The sequence below is a fragment of the Buteo buteo genome, chromosome 4, assembly GCF_964188355.1.
Source record: "Buteo buteo chromosome 4, bButBut1.hap1.1, whole genome shotgun sequence".
Classification (NCBI taxonomy): Eukaryota; Metazoa; Chordata; class Aves; order Accipitriformes; family Accipitridae; genus Buteo; species Buteo buteo.
Genome location: NC_134174.1, coordinates 40912734 through 40934822, shown reverse-complemented (window position 1 = coordinate 40934822; position 22089 = coordinate 40912734). Strand labels below are relative to the sequence as shown.

At 42.0% G+C, this 22089-nt stretch overlaps 2 protein-coding genes across 5 annotated transcripts in view; one reads left to right on the top strand and one right to left on the bottom strand.

The window, feature by feature from the left end:
- LOC142030115 (L-threonine ammonia-lyase-like) overlaps positions 1-5311 on the top strand; it is a 34128-nt gene extending 28817 nt beyond the window's left edge. For all 4 annotated transcript variants that reach the window (XM_075025629.1, XM_075025628.1, XM_075025627.1 and 1 more), the window contains one exon: positions 1955-5311. In XM_075025629.1, the coding sequence (XP_074881730.1) occupies positions 1955-2053 (99 nt within the window). In that variant the 3' untranslated portion in view covers positions 2054-5311. The remainder of the gene's footprint in view (positions 1-1954) is intronic.
- A 5052-nt stretch (positions 5312-10363) lies between these two features.
- On the bottom strand, positions 10364-21874 carry TMEM254 (transmembrane protein 254). Its single transcript, XM_075026720.1, has 5 exons — positions 21845-21874; positions 17449-18672; positions 15602-15705; positions 14273-14332; positions 10364-11953 (listed from the first exon to the last, which is right to left on the bottom strand). Exons 1-5 carry the CDS (start codon positions 21872-21874, stop codon positions 11833-11835), a joined length of 1539 nt encoding a protein of 512 aa, XP_074882821.1. The 3' UTR covers positions 10364-11832.
- Positions 21875-22089: the final 215 nt, after the last annotated feature.

Genomic DNA, 22089 nt, shown 5'->3' with positions numbered 1-22089 from the left:
TATCCAAACTGTTTACAAGCTCTCTGGCTCCAATCTATCCAAGTCTGTCTGGCTTCAATCATTAGCAGAAAGAAAAGGGCAGAGAGGAGGATAGTGAGCTCTATAAATCAAAATGCTTTCCCATGCTTGCTCCCAGGGCAGAGCAACTGCTTGCTGCCAAATATTCAAAGCTGAACCTGGCAAGTCCAGACTGGTTCCAAGTGCAGCAATTGATTTGCTCAGGACAAAAAAGGCATGATTCCTGTGGAAGGGGAAAAAGTTTGCTTTTTTGAATTACAGATTCAGCAAGAGATGAATATGTGCTCTTGGAGATATGACCACAAAGCTTTAGGGATTTTATATGAGCCATGAAATGGATAATGGTTATTTGGTGCTTTGGTGCCTAGATATCCTTTAGATACTTTTCCCAATCTTTGTGTTCTCTCCTCTTCCCTAATTATTAATTGTCTTCTGTGACTGTCCTTCTCAAGACTAAATCCCACTTTTTCAGAGGAGAAAGAAATTAGCACCTAATTTGTGTTCCAAAGAACCAAATAAGAATAGAACTATGTTCAGGATAAGAGGCAAAGAATTACTGAAACAGATCAGATATGTGGCTTATTTCATGATGGATATTTAAGAAGCTATAGTCAGTTTTCTAATTAAGTGAGCTCATGGCTGTTTAGAATAACCTGGAGTTAAGTGATTCCTCTTCTTGTTCAACAGTTTTGCTAAAGGTTTATTGTTATTTTAAGCTCATTCCCAGAAACACGAATTCACAAAGTTCTTATTTAGAAATGTCCTCATAAACATACTTGAGTAGAGACAATTTTTTTTTTCCTTGTTGCCTCCTGTAAAGGAAGCAGCTCTGGTAGGAACATTATACAGGGCATCTGTCTCTAGTAGCATGCCTTAAGGTCACCATGACCAGTTTTTCCTCTATTCACTGTGGATTCGCCTGTTACAGTAACTTCTCTGTTGTTGCACTGTGACTCACCTTGGATCCTTTCCTCACTAGATTTCCATGTTTCTGTGAGGTCTTTTTTCCACATGGCACTTTCAACATCAGTGATAATTCCAGCAGCATCAGTGGTGATGGAAGTTAGTAGTCTAAAATTGTGAAGTATAATTTTCCTTCTGCACCTTCCCATTGGTGCCTCACCATTGGTAGTGCCCAGATTTTCAAATGATGCAGTAGAGATATGAGTATATAGAAAAGAGGGATTAAAGAGGAATTGAAAAAATGACATTGAAGTTACTGTCTTCAGTGGCTACGTGACAGTATTGTCAATAATACTTGTGGAGGCAAGTGAAGAATAAAAAGAAAACTCTCAAGACTAAGTTTGCCTGTGTTTAGTTTGGTTTAGCAGAAGAACAACTGTAATAGAAAACTAGAAATTAATCAATGAGCAAACAAAAAAATCAGAGTAAAACAAGAAGGTGTGCGAGTAGATGAAACCAGCCAGAATACTGCAGAGATGATAAAGGACTGGGGGATAATTCCATGAGAGAGAAGAGGAGAATACAAAAAGTTTGAAGGATGGAACAAACACTGCCCAGAAACATGGGAAATGGGGTGAGGTAAGAGTCAGAGATGTGTGAGGTGGCAGCAGCACTACATATATACCCCGGGGAAGGGACAAGAGAAGCTGCTAATGGATGACTTCAGGGAGGCCAACGGTAGACAAGTACTTGCCCAGCAGCCAGCAGAGGATCAGCCTATCTTCTTCAGCCTTTGAAGGCAATAAAATGTAGGGCTGTTGGAAGTTGTTAAGACTGTGCAGAAGGGCTGGAAGAGCCCCAGATGTCTGCAATGTCAGTTTTCTTGCCTGCGCATACAGGGGAAGTGAGGTCCAGAGTTTTTACGTTGAACTGATCATTTTGGTTTTATGACTGTATTTTAGGATTTCGTTGGAAATGCCTTTGTCTGTGATTGCTGCCATGCCGTCAGGAATGTTCCTAATTCTTTTCCCAGGTCACCTGCACCGTGGAGACCAGAGACAAGATCCACACAGCCCAGCTGAGGAACGCGCTCCTGGAACGCTACCCCACAGCCGCCTGGATGGAGCGGTGATGGGCACAGCATAAGGGAAGGGAATGAGGTCCTCTGACAAGTATTTTACAGAGCCCTAATCTTGAGGCATTCAGAACAAATATTATATTTCAAAGCTGAACAGTTAGCGAATAGTTTCGGGATATTTATTTCCTGCTGAAAATGTAGTGAGTGTCCTTGGGAATAAAGTTAAACTCAAAACTTTAGCTTAGCTAAGGGAAACTTCTAGTCTCTGCTGGTGTTGGAATTCAATAATTCATTATCAGCTGGCTGTCTGGATTTTGGCTAGTATGTAGGATCCAATGGTGTTCAATAAATAAACAGGGAGAAAGCATTTTTCTTTACATCTGAATAGAGACCTCTCAAAGGCCTCTTGATTTTCATGCCCCTAGTTAAAGTAATGCAGCTCCTTCTGCTGGATTTTGCCATACTACTAGTATAGTAATTTTCCATTTCCAAGCCAGAAGCAGTTCTTCATTTGCTGAATCTGCTTCAGGAGATATATACATGTGTGCGGATGCGGATTTGAACACACTTCTGTTCTAATCTTTGCTATTATGTGACGAAAAATTACGCTAATAAAATGCAATTTAAACAAAACCAAAAAAAAACCCTGGGAAGATAAAAGCCAATATTGTATTTTTTTTTTTCCAAGGGAAAATGATCCTATTTATAAAGTAAGGTTCAAAAAGGTGTTGCAGAAATTAAAAAAAAAAAAAAAAAAGTATTCTGAATATAATTAGACCTCACATGCAGAAAACAAATGTAATCCTTCCCTCTGCTTTTGGGGACTCAGTAGGAAAAGTAGCATATAAAATGGCTTGTGTTTCTTTATAAAAAGGGGTCTTTCCACCCATGTGAATTTTGTAATTAGCATTCCACTGATCATCTTAGTCTGCCTAAAACAGACTCTATCCATCTCACCTGACAGATTAAGTACACTGTTAAGAGTGAAATATATTTAAAGACCACATGTTAATAGCCAGAGTCAGCGCTGGGAGAAGAGGAAGCCTAAGTCTTGGGCACATGGCTAATGCAATTAACAAAGAACACATTGACCTAAATACCATATTCATCACTACAGGCAGAGACCAACTAATAAGGTAACAGAGTAGGATGGCAAGAAATGTAAGAGAAATTCAGGCCCACTTCTGAGCATCCGTACGACAGTCGCCTTTCCATTAGGGCAAAATTCAATTTAAGGCCAGGTGCAACAGAGGCAATATATACCATTCCACTTGGTTAAATTTAACCAGGGTTGACCCCAATTTTGAGTGTAGGTATTTTAATGAGAGGTCATAATCCTGCCTCTAGCATATCAAGTTGGTAATTAAGTATATAAAATAAATATGATGTATTAGCAGTGCCCTAGGAGAGCCCAGCTGAAAATCCAGCAAGGTCAGAGTGAGCGTCTCCATGGGCTGCATGGGATCAAATCATTCCAGTTCTCACATGCAGAGCTAGGTAAGCTGTTACTAAGTGTCCATGAAAAACAACTTTTACTACAGCTTTTTGGGGAGAACAATGCTGTAAGCCCATAGTGATGCTCCTTTGTTGTCATATTACAATTTATAATTTGAGCTTCCATCTTTAGTCCTCCCCTGCAGTTAGGAATGGGCTTGCCAGTACATTTCCTTTCCTGGTTCTGCAGTGGGAAACCTTTGTCTCTAAAGCACAATCAAGAAGTAACATGTGGAAGAGAAGATGCTCTGGGGTAGGTGAAAGCTTTCTCTGCCCTCTCTTAACTCTAGTCCGTCTGTAGGCTAGGAAGGGCATCATCCAAAGAGTTAGAGCAACCTCAACAGAGGGTCGGTCCCTAAGGACTAAACAGAATGAACTGCATATCCAGTCTTATGCAGATCTCAGCTGTATTGTATCTGCTACTGATGGATGTCCAGCTATATCTATTACTTAACTTGTGCCTGCAAGGTGGGACAAAGAGGGCAGCATTCTGGCTGTCTCTGCAGTATTTTTTTCTGGGAAATAATCTGTTTGTTCCTTCTTATTGTGGTTCATGAAGGAGCAAGAATAGAGAAGAGACTCTTGTAAATGGTAGACAAATAATAGAAGTTCACTGATCTGGTCTACTTTTGGAAGAAACATGTTGGTTTGCACATGGAACTAAGAATTATTGATGCCCCAATGGTTAGTTTCTTTCCCTTCTTGCCATCCAGGAGGATGGGTATAGGGCTTGGTCTCCAGAACATGTCCTATAAATCACAGACTGTCAGACACAACTCCTTTCTTCACAGTCAGAAGAGTTTAAGAAATTTGTATAGAAATATGTGGTGACAGACTACGTACTCTGTACATGCTAATTCCCTTGAAACAAGCAGTGAACCACACAATCAAAGAACAGATTTGGGAATGTAAAACCACTATAAATAAGCGTCTAATCCTCTCATCTCTTCTGGGAAAACTTTCAGGACATTTTGAGGATGTCTCGGGTATCTACGTGAGAAGAAAAGGGTACTTTATGACCAATGTTCTCAGTAGTGGCCAACAGCTTCTGCTGTCTGAGTCATTGGTTTATTGTCCTGCATTATCCTGGACTTTATTTTTTTAGAAGCTCACAGCATTAATAACTTCTTTCCTAATCAGTGGGAATGGCATTTAGCTAGTCTTCACAAAACTGGTGCAAGAGAGGTAGGAGATAAAGCAACCAAAAATCAATGCACTCAAAGTCACTGTATGATTTTGAAAATGTATTTTTGGGGGCAAAAAAAGGCAAAAAAAAAAAAAAAGAAAAAAAAATCAGCAAAGTGATGTCTAGAAGTTGCTTAAAAGGTCAAACATGATATATGCAGTTTGGTTTTATTTTTATTGTATTAAGTATAAACATCAATTGTAAATCACTCTTCAGTGGTAAACACTTTACATGTGAATATAATGATACCAGAGTTGATTTCCATTCTATATTGCTTCTATGTGAGTCCATTGGCTTTAAAGCTAAGACGAAATACTTCCAAGGGAAAAAAAAAAATCAAAATTAAACATTTAAATGAAAGTATGCAATTGGAAACAATACTGAAATATCTGTGCTGCTAACCTTTTTGCATTATGAAATATAATAGGACTGTGGCATTTCAAAGATCTAATAATGTGTTTTTAAATGTTTCATTTAAAGAAGTATTTTTATATAGAGTGTTCTTATGTACCTTGAAGGAAAAATATCTTTAATGATTATGTAAAAATTTCACAAATTGTTAAATCAGCAAAATGTAAAACTAAGCATTGTATTTATCTGAAAAATAATTAAAATTATGCTATGCCACCTCAGCAATGAAAGATTTGTCATTCTCTCATATAGTACTGATAGCAGCCTTGCATTGAAATCAGTGTTAATTTTTTCCCTTTCTCTGTCATTGACATGGACACGAAATCCACGTCGTTCATGCACGCTGAGCTCTGGACTGCCAGGGAGGTGAGCGCAGCTGGGCAGGACTGCGGCTCTTGCTCTGTGGAGTGGGATGGGAGCCTGCCAGACTGCTCAGCAGCGTGGCTGGGTAAGCATCTCTCCTTACTGGCTTGGAAAGAGATTCTGTTTCACTTACTGGGCCAGGTACAAATACCACCTTGCTTGTACCTGGCTGTGTTCCTGGGTAACGTGTAGAGTCTGGGTGCAGAGGTATCCAGGGCTGGGCATGTGTGGGTGAATTAAGTCCATGATATTTGGTGAATCGCATCTCAGGTACTCATCAGAAATATTGTGAACTTTGGTAACCCAGTCCTTCAATTTCAGGGTGCAGCAGATTCCAGTAGCTAAAATGCATGTTCATGTCTCCAGTGGAAGAAGATGCTTTGAAAGAGACAATTCCGCTGGAGCTAAGCTACTTTTAGCTTTGGGAGCAGTCCTGTGAATACAAGGTTTGTCAGGGACACAGCACAACTTCTTGCAAGGACTGATGCAAACAAGGTGTATCTTTTATTGAAATAAAATCTCGTCCCACATTTGATTCCTTAATTTCTTCAGCCAGGTCCTGTTAGCTCTGGATTAATATCTAAACTTCTGCCAGTACATGTTTACGTAGTATCAGAAAAAGTTCATCTCCCCATACAGGTGGCATGTCCTCACAAGTAGCACCTTGCCATCTAGCCTACTCCTTCCAGAAGATTTAGAAATGTGTGTTCCTTTTTCCTATCCCAAAATGCGGTAAGTGCGTTTGATATGCTGTATCAAACTTTTGCTAGATCCGGACCTAGGCATGTGGTTTAGCAATTAGAAAAGGAAACTGTAAGACTCCAAGGCTGGGCTGTAATTCCTGCCAATCATTTATTTGATGGCCTCGGTTCTCCTGTCACCTTCTTTGCTGTTTGTTTAACTGTAAGTAGTCTGCTGTATATAGGCTATTGAAGTTTGCAGAGTTTCTTTCTATTCCAAACCTTTGCTTTCATGTGCTCCCAACGTTTTATGCAAGTCCTTAAGGGGCAGAGCCAGATCACCCACACCACAGAAAGAATGCAAGGAGCTTGCCCTGGCCCAAGGGGGGAAGGGTATGTTGGTGAGGGGTTTCGGCTCTGCTGCTGGTGCTGTCTGGAAGCTCTTCGAGATGCAGGTACTCTTATTTGCCTTTTTTTTTTTTTTTTTCCCCCAACTGTGAACTTTTTAATCTTTCACGCTTCTGAAATTTGTGGGAAAGGGTGGTGTTTGCATGTGGTTTTTCTTTTGATAAGAAGTCTAGAGTGTCTTTAGGAGGAGATTTTTAACTTGTGTGGTTTCTAAACTTGGTAGATTGATCTCCCTGTTTATTCCCTCAAGGGGCACCTAAGAGGTTTTGCTGTGAGAGAACAGTCTCGAGGAACACTGACAAACGATACGACAGTATTCCTTACACCTCTCTTTCCCCCTCTCCCCTCCTCCTTCCCAGTCACGCACGTGCTCTAGTTGTGCTTGTAGTTGCAGGCGCCTTGTAAGGCCTAGTACAGCGTGCGCATTGTGCCCTATTACTGCCTCCCCTCTGAAAAGCAGTAGCAAAGGAAACGTTGAGGCGTATTTTTTTTGTTTCTTTTGCTTTCAACAAACCATGACAATTTCTTGAGCTGGTCATGCAGGCCTTCCATACAAGCACTAGTCTGAATAAACATGTAGCTGACAAAATGAACGGAATGTATAGGCTGCTGGCCATATACCAAAAGTTTTCATTAAGTCCTCGAATGAGTGGAGTCATTAAAAAAACCTCTAGAAATATCTGTTTCTGTGTGGAGATTATCTGCTGGGAGGCAGAGGAGTAAAAATGTACAAGCTTGTAATTAACAAGCAAAAAAGCAAAGGATTTTTTAAACTGCATAGCCTTGTAAATAGTGAAGTGAGACTGACAGCCTCATTAATGAGGGCTCATACACAACAGTACTGTAATTAAAAAAACGTGAATTGATGTTCCGCTCTCTTTATTCAAACATGAGGTATAAATACAGAAGGAACATATAATTCAGATTCCCTCATTCATGGAAACATTACTGTATTAGTTACTTTTTTTTCTTTGCAAAGGTCATTTGCCTGAAAACCTTAAAATCAGTGAACAGTTGCTTTCCATAACATGTTCCTCTAAAATCTACTGTATTTCTCTGGAAGGTCTGGAATTTCTGCCCCCCTACCTCAGAGATCGTGCCAGAATGCCCACAAGCAGCAGACTGTAGGACTTCAAAGACCTTGCTTATAGTGGCCAAACTTACTGCAGACTCTACGACAATGGTCAACAAGGCCATTCCCCCAGCTTTAACTGGGCTTTACTGCTGTTCAGGAGACCAGCTGCCTAGTCCCCAGGCAAATTAAATGTCCTTAATGAACCAACACTTGGGTATTTCCAAAGGCTGGCCCAGTTGTCTTTCGTTGTGTTTAGAAAAATCTAGGTCAGCATGGAAGAGAGGCAAAGCAAGACAACATACTGTGATACTGAGAGAAGTTTTTCATCAATCCCTTGCAAAAATGAGCTACAGTCCTTAAGGCTTTAGAAATAGTTCTTGGAAACAGATAGGAGACATCTCATTGCCTCTGTTCAGGCTCAGCAAAGTTTCTGAGCTGATGCTGCGTTTCCTGACACAGTTTCTCATCAACGGAGCTTGATTCGAGCAGTGATTTACCAAACATGCTGATCTGGATTACTTGCCTTACTTTCAGGAGTACATTCATTTCCATATATTCCATATATTATCACTTAAAGCTGAAATTGGATCTGGGTAGTTTCTTTATGTTTTCTCCTGCAACAAGGTTACGAAGCAATTGCAGCATAAAAGCACTGTTGTAAGCGATGTGGTTATTTGTGACTTGTATGAAATTATTTCTTTTGATCACCAATGCAGGTCAAATAAATAATGCTTTATTTTGTATACGCCTAGAAAAGACAAGCACTGTTTAAAATTTTCTTGGCATCTACTTTACATTATTAGCATCAAGTATACCTAATTTTGCACATGCGCTTTCACAGAAAGGTTTTTTTTTCTTTTCAATTTGAAATGGATGGCTAAACAGTATTTATTTCTCTTCAGTACTGTCAGCCGCCTAGTTGGCAGAAATATCCATCCTGAAAAACCTTTCTTAATGTCAGCTTAGCTTTCTTGGTGATTTACCTTATTTAGTGGTATTCTTTATAGTAAAAGCGCTCCTGTAAGTTTCATTTGCTTCTCCTTTTGGTGGGAAGTAATATTTTGAAACATTTTTTTACAGTGAAGTACTAACATGTGCAAGTGTTTTCTTTTGGCAGGCCTGGTGGGTTGGGTGTTGATGTGGGAGATGGTTTGACACTCCGCCTCGCCTTTGAGCTGCCATAAGAACATTAAGTGTACACTTCTGTTGCTTTCCCCTTTTGTTGTGGAAAGAGTATTTTGATTGCAGTGGAAAGAGTTGCCCTATGTGATAAAGAGTCATCCTTTATTGTTACTATTAGATTAGCCTGGAGAAATGCTTATGCCTGGTGTAACCAGTGCTCTTTCTGAAGAGCCTGTTACTAGCCATGAATGTTACATCTCTATGAGCTTTGTGAGTTGCTGACCTGGATTCATGCTTCTGCTGGTTTTTTTTTAACTAATAATTTTGTAAAGTGCTATGGTATGTTTATCTTGCTGTGATGTTAGGGACACTGTAAACAAATATTCAGAAATGGTATCTCAGTATTATTTTGAATCTTGTCATTCTGCTGGTTTCTTTCTTTTCCTCAAGGCTATTTTACATCAAAAAGCTAGTCAGCATTGCTTATCCCATGCTTCTCAGATTTTGAGTTGGGAATCTCCTGGGCTTCAAAAACATTAGAAAACAGGCATCTGTGATGTTTACAGCTCTGGGACAGAGGCTGAGAGCAAATACTTTTTTTTTTCTTTTTTTTTTTTTTTAAACAAATGGAAAAACCAAACTGCTGCCAAGCAAGGGTAGAGAAGAGAAAATGTTTGAAGGTAGGTGAATACAATGTAGTTACATTTCTAAAAAGTTTGATAAGCAAAGCCCAACTACCTCCAAACAGAAAGCTGCTGGGATCTGTCAAGCTAAAAAAAACCCCAAACTAACAACAACAGAAAAAAAAACAGAGAAGCTTCAAAAAAATCTGCTGATGCCAGTTTCTGGCTACAACTTGTTCTAACTTGGAAATATTTTTTAACTAAGGCAGTTATAAATTGACTACATTTTTATAGCTTCCTTGGGCTGTACTGAGGAAGCTTTTACCATTGCCTCTCTAAAAGGAAGCCCTTCTAATTGAGTCGAGTTTAACAGCAAGCGGTTAACTTCTCAGAGCTGTGATTTATCTATAGCCATGGGAGAGCCCTGGCAGAAGGGCTGTGAAAGCTGGGATGGCTGAGCATCACAAGAGCTCACTGTGCAGACTGGCAGTGGGAGGGGAAGCTAGCATAGTAGTTCTGACCTTATTTACAGCTTCACTCATTGAAAGTGAATAGTGGGAAGCAGGAACAGACAAAAATGCCTAGTAAGAAGAAAAAAAAGTCTTTTACCACCTTTCCTGCTGAGTCTTTAACTAGCCTTGGTGTTATCGTTACATCTCTTCCTCTGTACAGGAATGCCATCATGAAAATGTTTTTCCTTTTATCTCTTCACATTCTTAAGTTAATGCTTATTAATCATTCAATTAGAATTCATCTTGTACCTATACATGTTTTAGTGCCATGAAGAATTTTAATCATATTTTTTTTTTACAGACAAGTCACATCAATACCTTGCCCTGTTAGAAATACTAGACTTCTGTGGGACTTACTTACTCTGTAAAGCATACAGCCAGCTGATCCTGTATGTTCCAACTGTAAATACTGATACTTGTGTAAAGATGATGCCTATGTATCTTGTATAGACATTTATTTCCAGGATAAATTAAAAAGAAAAACAGCATCTTCACTTTTTTTAAAATCTGTATTTCAGGGTCACAGACTAAGATAAGAGGTTACACAGTTAAACATAGCTCAGGCTCTTGACATTCCTACTGGATTTCTAGCCCCTAACCATGAGTTTCTACTTCTCTACAAAATGTTATCAGTTTGCCATTTCAAAGAAAAAACCAAACCCAAACCAAACAACCATTTCAAACCATTCAGTTCTCCATGCTTTTAGTACCCACTGAAAAGCAAAAACTTTATGTACCTGTGCTTGAATAGGACTTCTCCATCAGAAGTGTTACAGTCTGTAGGTACTGCACAAGACATAAGTTTGTTACTGCCTCATGGAGCTCTTCATTAGAGCAAGAACAACCTTTTTGTGTCCTTTCTTTCAGAACAATAGCACCACGGGTGGCGTGTTAAAGCTTCTCCCCACACCATAGTTAGTATTTTAAATAGTTACTAATTTTAAAAGTGCTAAAACAAGACAGGCTAAATTCTTGTTCAAATATTCAAAAGTAAAAGGCAGTATGATAAAAGGCTCGCTACACATACAGGAAGTACTCTGAGGGGTGCTTAAGATGGTCTCTCAACCATAGATTTCAGGACATCAGCACCTGGTAAACAGTGGTATATGTTTACTCACTACATTTAATTTCATTCAAAAATACAAAATTTTCAGCTAGGTTTTGGAATGCTAATTGATTTTTTTCTCTTTTCTTGGATAATAGATTACTTTTTGAAAAAGCTGCCCTCAAAGCTCCAGGATTACTACTTTATGCTATACTAACTCAGATTAAAATACTCATTCAAAAGATGAGGTCATGCTGCATGAAATTTAAGGCACATGTATTAAACCAAGTTAAAGTGCTTTATGTATCTAAGGTCATCACTGCACCTCAGCCTGAACTGAGACTTGGTCTTTTTAATGTGCCTGCAGCAATACAGTGGTCTGTCCTTTGTGGAATAAAATAAGTTGACAAAACTAAGTACAAAGACAAGGCTCTAACAACAACAAAGCCAGTAAAATGTCCTGTAGAGAAAATACAGTTAAATTTAAATCCTATCACAAAACAGGTGCAAGTTGCCTTGTGGCTGTAAAGTAACTCTCCCTGTTGTAGAAGAAAATTCCTTCATGTGAAAAGTAATTTATCAACCACTACTACCAGTTGTCAGGGACTTTTCAATAATAGTCAGAGTACACAGTCTATGTCAAAAACTGCAGAGAGCAACTTTTGGCTTCCTGCATAATGGGATTGAACTTTGGCAGTGCCAAGACCAAAGGGCTGAATTTCTACTGAACTATCCACAGGGCCCTGTGAATTATAATGGTCTTGTTTAGTAAGAGGAGAGTTACTTGGGTAGAAGGGTACTGACTCATGTAGCAGGAATCTAATTTAGCTAATTACACCACCTAGACATATAAGTGAGGGTATTTTCCAAAAAATGAGGATGAAGAATGTGAGAAGTGACTTCTTTCCTGTCTTCTAGTAGTGCTTCTTGGCTGAAGGTTTGTAAGACACCAGAAGACCAAAGGAAGCATATCCAAATAACAGTGTCTGAATGAACCATTGAAACTGAATTGCCGGATCAGTGATTCCTTTAGATCTGTAACATTAACAAAAGCATAAAATGTGTCAAAAACCTTATGGTCTTGCAGACTATACTGTGATACTTAAAGTAAGGTTAGATATTTCTACCCATCCTTGATACATCAGACTTGATAGAACATTTGAACTTAGCATCACTTATTTCAGTCTACTGAGACTTATTTCCTGTACTAACCAAACATACCAGTTCTTGTGATTTTAGTGGATTTTAAGCTATCTACAGAACAAAAACTCTTCCAGAGATTTCATGCATACAATTTCCTCTATAACATATAAATTGTAATCTCAGTCTATGCTATTTGAAATGACTTATCTTAGAAGTTTATGTACAAAGAACCAAGACATTAAGAGTAGCTTAATACTAATCTTAATACAGAAGTCCCTATGTCACTGAAGGCAGACTGTATGCTAGCAGGGCTAAGAGGCCTGACAATGACTGTGCAATGCAGGATGGAGAAGCACTGCTACCTGAAGTTGTGGCTAGAAAAATACAGGTACAGGGGACTGAAGACACCTGACTTGATTTATGAAGCAGAGACCTCCCTATGTCAGCTAGTTATAAATTAGCATATGCGAGTTTTTCTGTATATTACAGAAAATGTCACTTCTTCCTCCACTTCATTGTTGTTGAGAAATACTACTTTATTTTCAGAGAAAAGAACAAGTGTAAAAATATGATAGCAAACCCAATGGATTTCACATTTCCAATAAACAATTATGTCAGGCATAACTGTGCTCCAACTCATTAGTTTACAAGGCAGCTCCCTCTACTGACCTTTGCTAGAACAGTTCAGCTGTTTATTGTTCATAGCCTCTACACATACAAATTGATTGTGCAGTAAGTGTTAACACAACATTTCTTAATGTTCATTCTTAAATTATCTTACCAGCTGTGAAAATCTTTTTTTACAATCCCAGCTGCAGTGTTTCCAAATAAGTGCAGAAACTGGAAAACTAGGGCTTAAGAAATTTACCTGCTTATATAAAGCAAGCTTACTTGAATAGACTGTATGCAGAAATGCAGGCCAACAGCCAATGACAGTACTACTATTGATTAACAAATTTGTACCTGCTTCCTCACTAGTTTGTCCTCATGCCTCCTTTGTGATATTCATAAGTAGACATCACTTTTACATCAGTAAAAAGTATATGGTGTTTGGTGCTCATAGTAAAGTACAACTGTTTAGTAATCTAGAGAAGTATGCCTGAAGAGATGATGATGGGCTCTCTCTTTCTTATGGCCTTTAAGACTACTCGTAAAACTTCATTACTTAGCTCGACTACAATACACCCATTTGGTACATTCACTGGTAATCAAGTTCCCTCATACTTAAAAATCACCTTAAGCCTATATACCTATCTATGTGCAGAATCAGACTTAAAGTTTTAACTTTAAAGCTACATAATTTAAAACTGGAGCCTGGCAAAAAGGATTTATTACCAGCTCCCATTCTGAAGGCAGAAAATGTTCATCCATATTCTATTATCTCAAGAACCACCTTAAATAGCTTTCCACGGAACAAAATGCCTTTGCCTGCAAGAGATGTTACCTGAGAAGCCTGTGACAGACAGCTGTGAACTGAACTAAATGAAGTGGAATACCACCATTTTTACAATGGCAAACAGACTGGCCATCTACTCTGTAGAGCATGAAAACCAATATCCACATTCTTCTGAATTATTACAAACAAAATTCAAATGAACAGAAGGATGATATGTTTGGGTAGCATACCTTTCCAAATAATGTGTTATCCTAACATAAGACTTAGTTGGCCTCACTTTGATAGTCTGATTAGTCAAAGTGTTTTATCCCACAAACCTGCAGATACAAGTAGATCTTAAATAATACCAAATTGAAGTGTCCAATTGTATTCTCACAATATAGGTGCAATCATTTAAGCAGGTAATTAGCAGTCTTAAAATTCTGAAGAGGTAAAATCTGATGAAGTTGTAACACCTGAAGTTATCGGACTATTTCTACACTATCTATTGCTCCCTCTGCTTCCTAAAGCGCAATGTCACCCAGTGAACAGCGAGTTCAGAGGCAGACAGACAAGCTCTGGCAAACCTTGCTGCTGCCAGTTCTGCAAGTTGCCATCCCTTGCTTTTGCCACCCTGTACAACAGTAACCACTAGCAGAATTTGCAGCAATCTCTTGTGGAGTACAGCAACTATCACTGCAGCAAGAATTTTATCAGTATCCTCTGAACTAGTATTGCTGCTGAGAACCACCAAAATAAGTCTGTAGCTTATGTCACTTTTATCAGAAATCCTTTTCAGAGAAACTATGTTGGGGTGAGGGAAGGGAATGACTTACTGGCATAACTTAACACCATAGAAGGCTTCTACTACGTGAATCAGCCAGGATACCCAGAACCTAATAAAAAGAAAACATGTTTTATTTTGTTGAAAATTAGGGAGAAGACTGTTGTATCCAAGATGCGTTATGCAGCAAATGTAAAACTGGAAACACAGAAGTGACATCTCACTTTAACCTAGAAGGTGAGGCATATTTCTTACCTTGGGGGGGGGGGGGGGAGGGAACATACACATGCATAGTTTTAAAAGAAACTGAAGTCCACTGAGAAAATTAGAGGAACTGTAACTCAAGCAATATGCCTGGACCTGCCATTTCGAATATCCACTGCATGTTTCCAAAACTTTCAGCACTTAGATTAAGCCAAAAAGCCAAATGCTTAGCGAAAGCAGTAAAGTTAATCTTAGTTAAGTGTGCAAAATCTGTATTTTTACTTACACAAGTATTTTTAGTGGTCTTAATGAGTTACTTAAGTTTTTATATGTTTAGTTCTATGAAAACAACTGTGTGTACAGATTCAGAACATATAATATGACTTGATTAGTCAAACTTGGTCTAAAATTTTTCATATAGAAGCTTTTTTTAAAAAGAAAAAGTTACACAGGATATTCTGTTAGGATCAGTTCCATACCTTGCTAAAGCAAAAGATGCTCTGAGCAAAGATGAAGTCTTATCTTCTATGTGCATGGTAAAACAAACAAGAAAATCTTGCTGTCTTCCTGTCTTTGCAGGAAGTCAGCAAGTGACAGATGTGGTTACAGGGAAGTGTTTTCCAGCTCTTTTGTTAATTAAAATAACAAAAACTAAGTTTTGTAACCCAGCAAAACTCAGCACTATGCAGTTTCTTCAGCAGGTTATTTCTCACGTGGACAGGATCAGGATAAGTTAGTAGCAAGATAGAAAATGTTCTTTACTTGAAGCTGAGTGGAAAAAAAAAAAACACCAAACAAACCTAAAGAGAGAATTAGACTACTTGAGTAACAGTTTGACAGAAGAACCAATTTTATGAGGTGTTACAAATGTAAGTTTACATATGGACTAATAACTGTCTCCAAAAGTGGTATCTTATTTTTTTTCCTTTCTTACTATAACAACACAGATGCCAAATTCTAAGTTGAATTTTTAAACTTTCATACTGGTCTTAGCCTGCCTAGTCTTCTACATACTTACTACCCCACACCCTTAGTTGTAATGAGCTTGAAAGAAGAGCTCTTTAAATGTAATTAACAACTGGGTTACAGGAAAGCTTGTTAACAGGGACTAAGCAGAAAAGTCAGAGAGAGGCAACAGGAGAGATGCCAAATAATTATACAGTCAAATATAACTTACCCATAGCATACCCATTTGTGGTGGTTTTCCACTAAATAATTAAGGAAGGTACCAAATATTCCCAAATAACTATAAGGTATAGTTGAAGGCCAAAGTGTTACCCACTTAAAAAAAAAAAAAATTAGTTAGCTTACTTCAAGGTAGAATTACTATCAATTTAACCTTCAAATTAGCTTTCTTTTTGCTCTCCCTGCCCCCCCCCCCCCCCATCAAACATGGTTTAGGGCTCATCTATTCGTAGTATTTCAACTCTTTTATTCCATTAACATTGTCTAAGACCCATATTCTTCAACCAGACCACTAGCCTTCTAAAGCACACTTACTTATGAAGATTTAAACCTATGAAATTTCTCTTCCTTGACATATGAGATACCAAAGTGATAAGTTTAAGGTTGCTATCTGTGTACCAAGAGTGCATCTGCATGTTAAGTGGCATTTAAGTTGTAAGCTCATTACGTATTACACATGGTAGCAGCAAAAAATATATTGTCTCTGTCCTGAAGAAGTTAATCTGATGTAACTGACCTGAAGGATTCAAACAATGACTAGACTGAGAAGGAAGAATAACTACTTATCTATAACTAGGGTATCAGTCTGCCTTCTTCTGTCCCTTAAAAAAGGGAATGTCAGATTTTGTTCTATTTTGAACAGGGCACAGAAGATAATTGAGCACGAAGCCCAGGACCAAAGATGCGCACAGTGTTCAGGCATCTGTCCTGTCACCGAGTTGTCTGCAGTGCTTATCACTGTCTACCTTTATTTTAACAAACTGTGGAGGAGAAGCAGGGAGTCAGCGAGCTGCACACTGCAGAGTCCATTGGGGATGTAAGGTAAATACTAAGCTGGGCCAAAGCTCACACTGGCTTATCTTTCCTCTGGTATCAATGCTGCAGTTTCTAACTATATATAAATTTGCCTACGCCAGGGATGTGGCAAGATGATGGATTTAAACAGGGGATCTGCTTAAAGCTCATTTTGTTTCTTGAAACAGTCCAAAAGCTGTTTTTTGTGAGCTGTTTGGCCTGCCTTCACCGTCATTCTTTCAGTGGTGGTTCTTATGCGCAAATAGAAGAAAGACTACAACATGTGGAAGTCAATGGACGCCCTTCATAAACTTGTCCGATATATCAAACCTGTCATTAATCTCCCCACTCCAGTAATCTGGCCTGTTTTAGCTGAAGTCCTTTTTTAGAAATTAAGACAACATGGTGACTGAACTAGTCTGTTTTCCAACAGCACTACCAGTTAATATAGTCTGTAACTAAAGCTGTTGCTCGTAAACGTGCCTTACTTATCGATATAACTGACAGCTGTCCTAGCGCGAGTTTTATGGACGCACAATGCGGTCTCAGTGTCGAAGGCACTTTCGCAAGCTACCTGGAACGCAAACCCGCGCAAGCTACGGCACTTGGGTTGCTGCCATCACACCCGGGACGCTGTACGCCTTCAGTGCGGCAGCCTTGCTTTGCTTCAGAATCCAATTAAAGTACTTTATTTTTTTCTCTCAACCTCCTTCAGGGATTTGTTTCGGCTACCTCACAGGCTGACCTAGCCAAAGCAGCTTTTTCTAGTTTCCTTTTTCTCCCGGTTTATTTCAGAAAGTGGCTTTTCCGTGGACACCGGGACTATTAAGGAAGCCCGTTCCACAACCCCTGCGGCTTCCGAGCTACCTGCGAGCCCCGCCGACGCTGTGGTACCAACAAACCCGCGGCGGTCCCGTTCCGGCCCGTGAACGGTTCCGCAGCTCCAGCTCCGAGGCCGCTGCAGGCCCCCACGTCTCGCCCAGGGCCCACCGAGTCCCGCCGGCCCGGCCCAGCCCCGCCCCGCGGCCGCCCGCCGCTCCTTACGCCGAGGAGGATCATGCCGAAGGTGATGGCGATCATCCAGATGAGCCGGGAGCGCTGGAAGTGGCAGCTGCCATCGCGGAGCCGCTCCGCGCCCGCCGTCGCCGTCGTCATCCCGCCGAGGGCCGCTGCCGACCGCCGCTCTGCGCGCCGGGCGCCGCCGCCGCCGCTAAGACCGCCGCGCGGGGGGCGGGGCCGGGGCCGGGGGCGGGGCCACTGCGCGTGGTGGGGGCGGTGCTGCCGGCCTGCGAGGAGGCGGCGAAAGCCGGCCCGGGCCGGGTGGCTGTCTGTCTGTCTGTCGCGGGCCAGGCCGGGTGGCTGTCTGTCTGTCTGTCTGTCGCGGCCCAGGCCGGGCGGCGGCCGAGGGCCGCGGCGGGGCCTTCCAGGGCCGGTGGGGGCCGGCCCCGGGTGTCGCGCGGGGCAGAAGTGGCGGCTGGGGCGGGTGTGGGGAAGCGCGAGGCCGGCTCTCGGTAGCCGGTAATTCGGCCGTGCCGCTGAGGGAACCTCCAGGGGGCGACGGCGTCGCCGGCAACGAGCGGGTGACCCTGTGACCAATACGGCGGCGGCGCCCCGGGAGCAGGAGAGGGAGAGGCGCAGCCCCCGAGACCCGGCTGTGGAACACCGCGCCACCTGGAGCGGGCTTTTCAGCGCGACTCCTCCCGAAGTAACCGCACCAGCCTGCTTCGGGGACGGAGGAGGAGCAGCAGGCGTAGGAAGGCGGACGGTCGCTAACAGACGTCGCCGGCCACGCACCGCCTGCCCCAGGGCAGCGTCCCCGCCCCGGCAGCCGCGGAGCTCGCCCGTCGGCGCTCGCCTGAGCCGCGCGCACCGTTCCAGGCCGCGCCCCTCCCCCGCCGGGAGGCGAGCGGTGCCGCCGTTAGGCCAAGAGTGCTCTCTTGTGGCACGAATGGTGAACGGTGACAAACGGAGGGGAAACGAGGGTGGAAGGCGTGCTCCGAGGGGAGGTGCGGAGCGCTGCCTCCGGTACAGGCGTGCGCCGTACCGCTGACACAGCCCGCCCGGGGATTGCAAATGAGCAGTAGTTCTCGCTGCTGGGCTGGAATAAACGGGCGATGGCCTGTCTACCGCTGAGCGGTTCGGCCGTGGGGAGGACAGGGAATCCAAAGGGCTGAGGAGCCCCGGGAAGGCTTCCTGGAGGTCCGGAAGGTCTCGGCTGAGCTGGGGAAGCCCCAGCCTGCACGCACCATGCCCTTGGATGACCCTCAACTTAAGGCAAAACTGAAAGAGGTGCTAGAAGGGTCTAAGTTAATTTCTCCTGCGTTGGTGACATTTAACTGGTTATAAAGCACGTTGAGGTCCATGCTTTATAGTAAATAAATTATTTGAACCACTCCTAGTAAAAAAAATACGCATATACACAATCCTATATTACATATGTATATATATGAGGCACTCCTAGAATAATACATAATACCTTCCCTTTCAAAAACTACCGATTTAAAGCATATTAAATCCAGCATTTTCTACTCTGTGCCATTTGGGGACTTTGGACTCGGTAGAAGTCACTAGGGCCTTGGAGGCGCCCACAGATAAAAATGTTGGGGGGAGGTGTCTCATGCTTTCCTTAGCGCTTTGCTACCTGTTTGCTTGACAGTGACTTTGACAGGGTAGAGGATAAATAGAGTGAGAAATGTTGACTGTGCTGTTCTCTCTCCTTGCCTGAAGGCTAAATACAGCTGCTTTTTAAACTATGTGTTAATGATGTGCCTGTAAAGCTGTTTTCTTCAACAACTAATGCAGCAAGTCTTGACATTTTCCCAGCATGAGCGCTGTGCTGCAGAAAAGGGTCCCTATAGAGGGAATTGACTTTGGGTTAGTTTTCTTCTGTCCTGAGACCATTCTGTTTCCCTCTCTCTGTATTTCATTCCCAGCTACTCTTGCCCAAAGCACTGTGCTTTTTTGCTGGGGTGTTCTGTGGAGATTACAGGAGAGTTTGGCAAGAAATTGCTGCAGTTGCTGGGAGGCCATCTATAAAAAACCTGTGAGGTTGGCTACATGGAATACCATCTGCAGGATACAGCTGCCTGCGTTGCTTTTGCTGATGCAGGAGAAAAGTGTGTGTGTGTGTGGCTCCACCTGCAACGACGTGGTATCTGGCAGAAATTTCTAAAATTCAACACATTTTTTTGTAGCCCGTTACTTAATTCCTTGCTCCTCAGAACATTCTACGCAAATCGCTTCTGCCTGCCTGTAAATCCGTGTCCAAAGGTTGTCCTGAGACCCTGAGATGGCCCGAGCTTTGTGGTGGAAGTGCCGGGGACTGCCCCCCCCACGGAGCTCTGCCCCCACGCCAGGACCTTCCGCGGGCACGACGAGGCAGTTGTGTCAGAGCGTAAGCAAAAGGCGACCGACTTGCGGCAAGGCTGGGTGTGCTGCTGCGCCGGGTTGACTGGAGAGGGCAGTCAGCACCCGGGAAAGAAAGGGGCTGTCAGCGCCCGGGCTGCGCTCCGGCAGCAGGGTGTGGGAGGGCGCAGGGGACGTGCTGCTCTCGGCCGCGGGGTGTGTGGCCGCAGCTGGGCCCGGAGAGTCAAAGCCTTCCCCTGCCCACCGCGCCTTGGAGCGGGACCACGTCTCGGCTGCGCGTGTGCCGCTGCGCACGCCTGCTTGCTTAGACTGGCCTTGGAGGCCAAAAGCAGCCAGGTGAGGTCGGAGGCGATGCCGTGTTATCCTTCCTGCCACGCTCCAGTGAAGACCGCCCGTGCTGTGTCATCTTGGGCAGAGGGGAGGGGAGCTGGCTTACTCCTCTTTCACCAACAAGAATTGATTTACCTTTTTATTAACATTAAGTGATATTCTTCCTGGCCCGGATAGAGCGTGGTCGCAAAACCAGCTAGCCCAGCGTGCCACCCACCAGAAGGGTCAGTCTTCATGTGTGGCAGCAGCCCCCGCTCGCTGCCAGCCTTGTTGACACAGGTAGCTCTACCAGCCCTGGGCATCTCCACAGCCTCGGACTTGGAAGGTGAAATAGTTAATGAAGACAACTCCCTGCTCAGACCTTTTGTGGGGGTGGACTTTCCAGGGTTCCTTTTCTCATCCAGGGCAGTGTATTTGACCTGACTTTTCAAAAAAAGACTGTTTCTCTTGACAAAGAGGGGAGTCTTTGGAGTATTTAAGAAGCTGAATATAGTTCCAGTTTTATAATTTAAAGCCAGATGTCCTGTAGCACCATCTAGTCTGGCCAGCACAGGCCATTAAATATTACCTTGCTTCTCCGAATTGAGCTCAATAACTTGCGCTTACTTAAAGCATACTTTTCAAGGGGTATTTTATCTTACTCCAAAGATGTCAAGAGAAAGAAAATCCATTCCTTTCAATGGTTAGTGTTTCTCAGGTGTTGTTAGTATGTACGTAACAACTGATTTTGAGGGAGTCATTTTCCAGACTCTAGCTGAAAAGCTTGCTCTATCATATTTTGCAAAATGTTTGTATTTAAGCCTTCATATTTTGGACCAACAGGTTAGCTACCTTTGTACCTTCAACACTGGAAATGTTACTTGTCAGTGAATTGCATTTATTGACAAGTATAATCTAAATTAGAAACCACAAATCCCAACAGTGTTATGTTAATTATTGAAAAAATGCAGAACCAATTTACTTTGCCAAGTGTACAGGAAATAAAACTACTTCTGCATGCTTTACTTCACCATAACTTCTGAGATTTCTACTTTTTTCCTTTCCTCTTCTATTAATCAGTGCCACAAAGTGACTAAATGAAGACCTGGCATGCTGTTACAAGTTGGCAGCTCTCAATAGCGTACTACACACCAAAATATCACCAAGGCTGAGTGCAGACAGCCAGCTTGGGCAGCTCTGGCCACGCTTACTAGAAGCCAAATTTAGATTTATAGTTTGGAACCCGTATCTCTGTTGTGACAGGATTAACACAGCTCCATGTTCTTTCTCAGGCCTTTCCTATGCTGGAGAACATACAGATATTGGTAGCTAGCAATCGGCACAGCTGCCATCATGACGACAGGGCTCTGTAAGCATTTGAAGAAGATGAGCTAATCCAGCTTTACCCTGCTTCAGGCTGCACAGATTGCTAAACTGAGTCTATTTTTATAGTCGTCAAGGCCATAGAAAAGAGAGAGAAAGCATAATCTTAAAAAATAAGTTGGCAGGAAAAAAAAGTGTATTCTCTCATAATTGCATGCAAACATTTTTTCTTTCACTTGCATCTCTTAGTTTAGATTTCAGATTAGGTTGATAATTAAAGCCACAGGTACTTTTTACGAATCTAAGACTGAAAGAGATGTTCGTTACAAGATCAACAGTTAAGGTTACTAACCATACAGTAACATGAAAATAGGATGTATGATCCTCTTTGAGATTCCAAAGACAACTACATTAGTTTTAAAAAGAAGTTTTTTTCACTAACGTTGTGTCCATAGGGTCCTGAGGTCTCCATAGTGACTGGGTATGTAAACTGAGATGGGTTAGTTCTGCTGAAAACAATAAAACGGACCTCTGCATTCTTCCTGCCTAATCCCTGAGACATAGCTGGCTTATTTCACACACTTTTTCTATCAGTAAATCACTCTCTTAGATTTTCAAATACTAAAGTTTCTGTTGTACCTAGTAGTGGAGAAAACTTGTTCCCCCTTCAGTTTAAAAACATTTGCT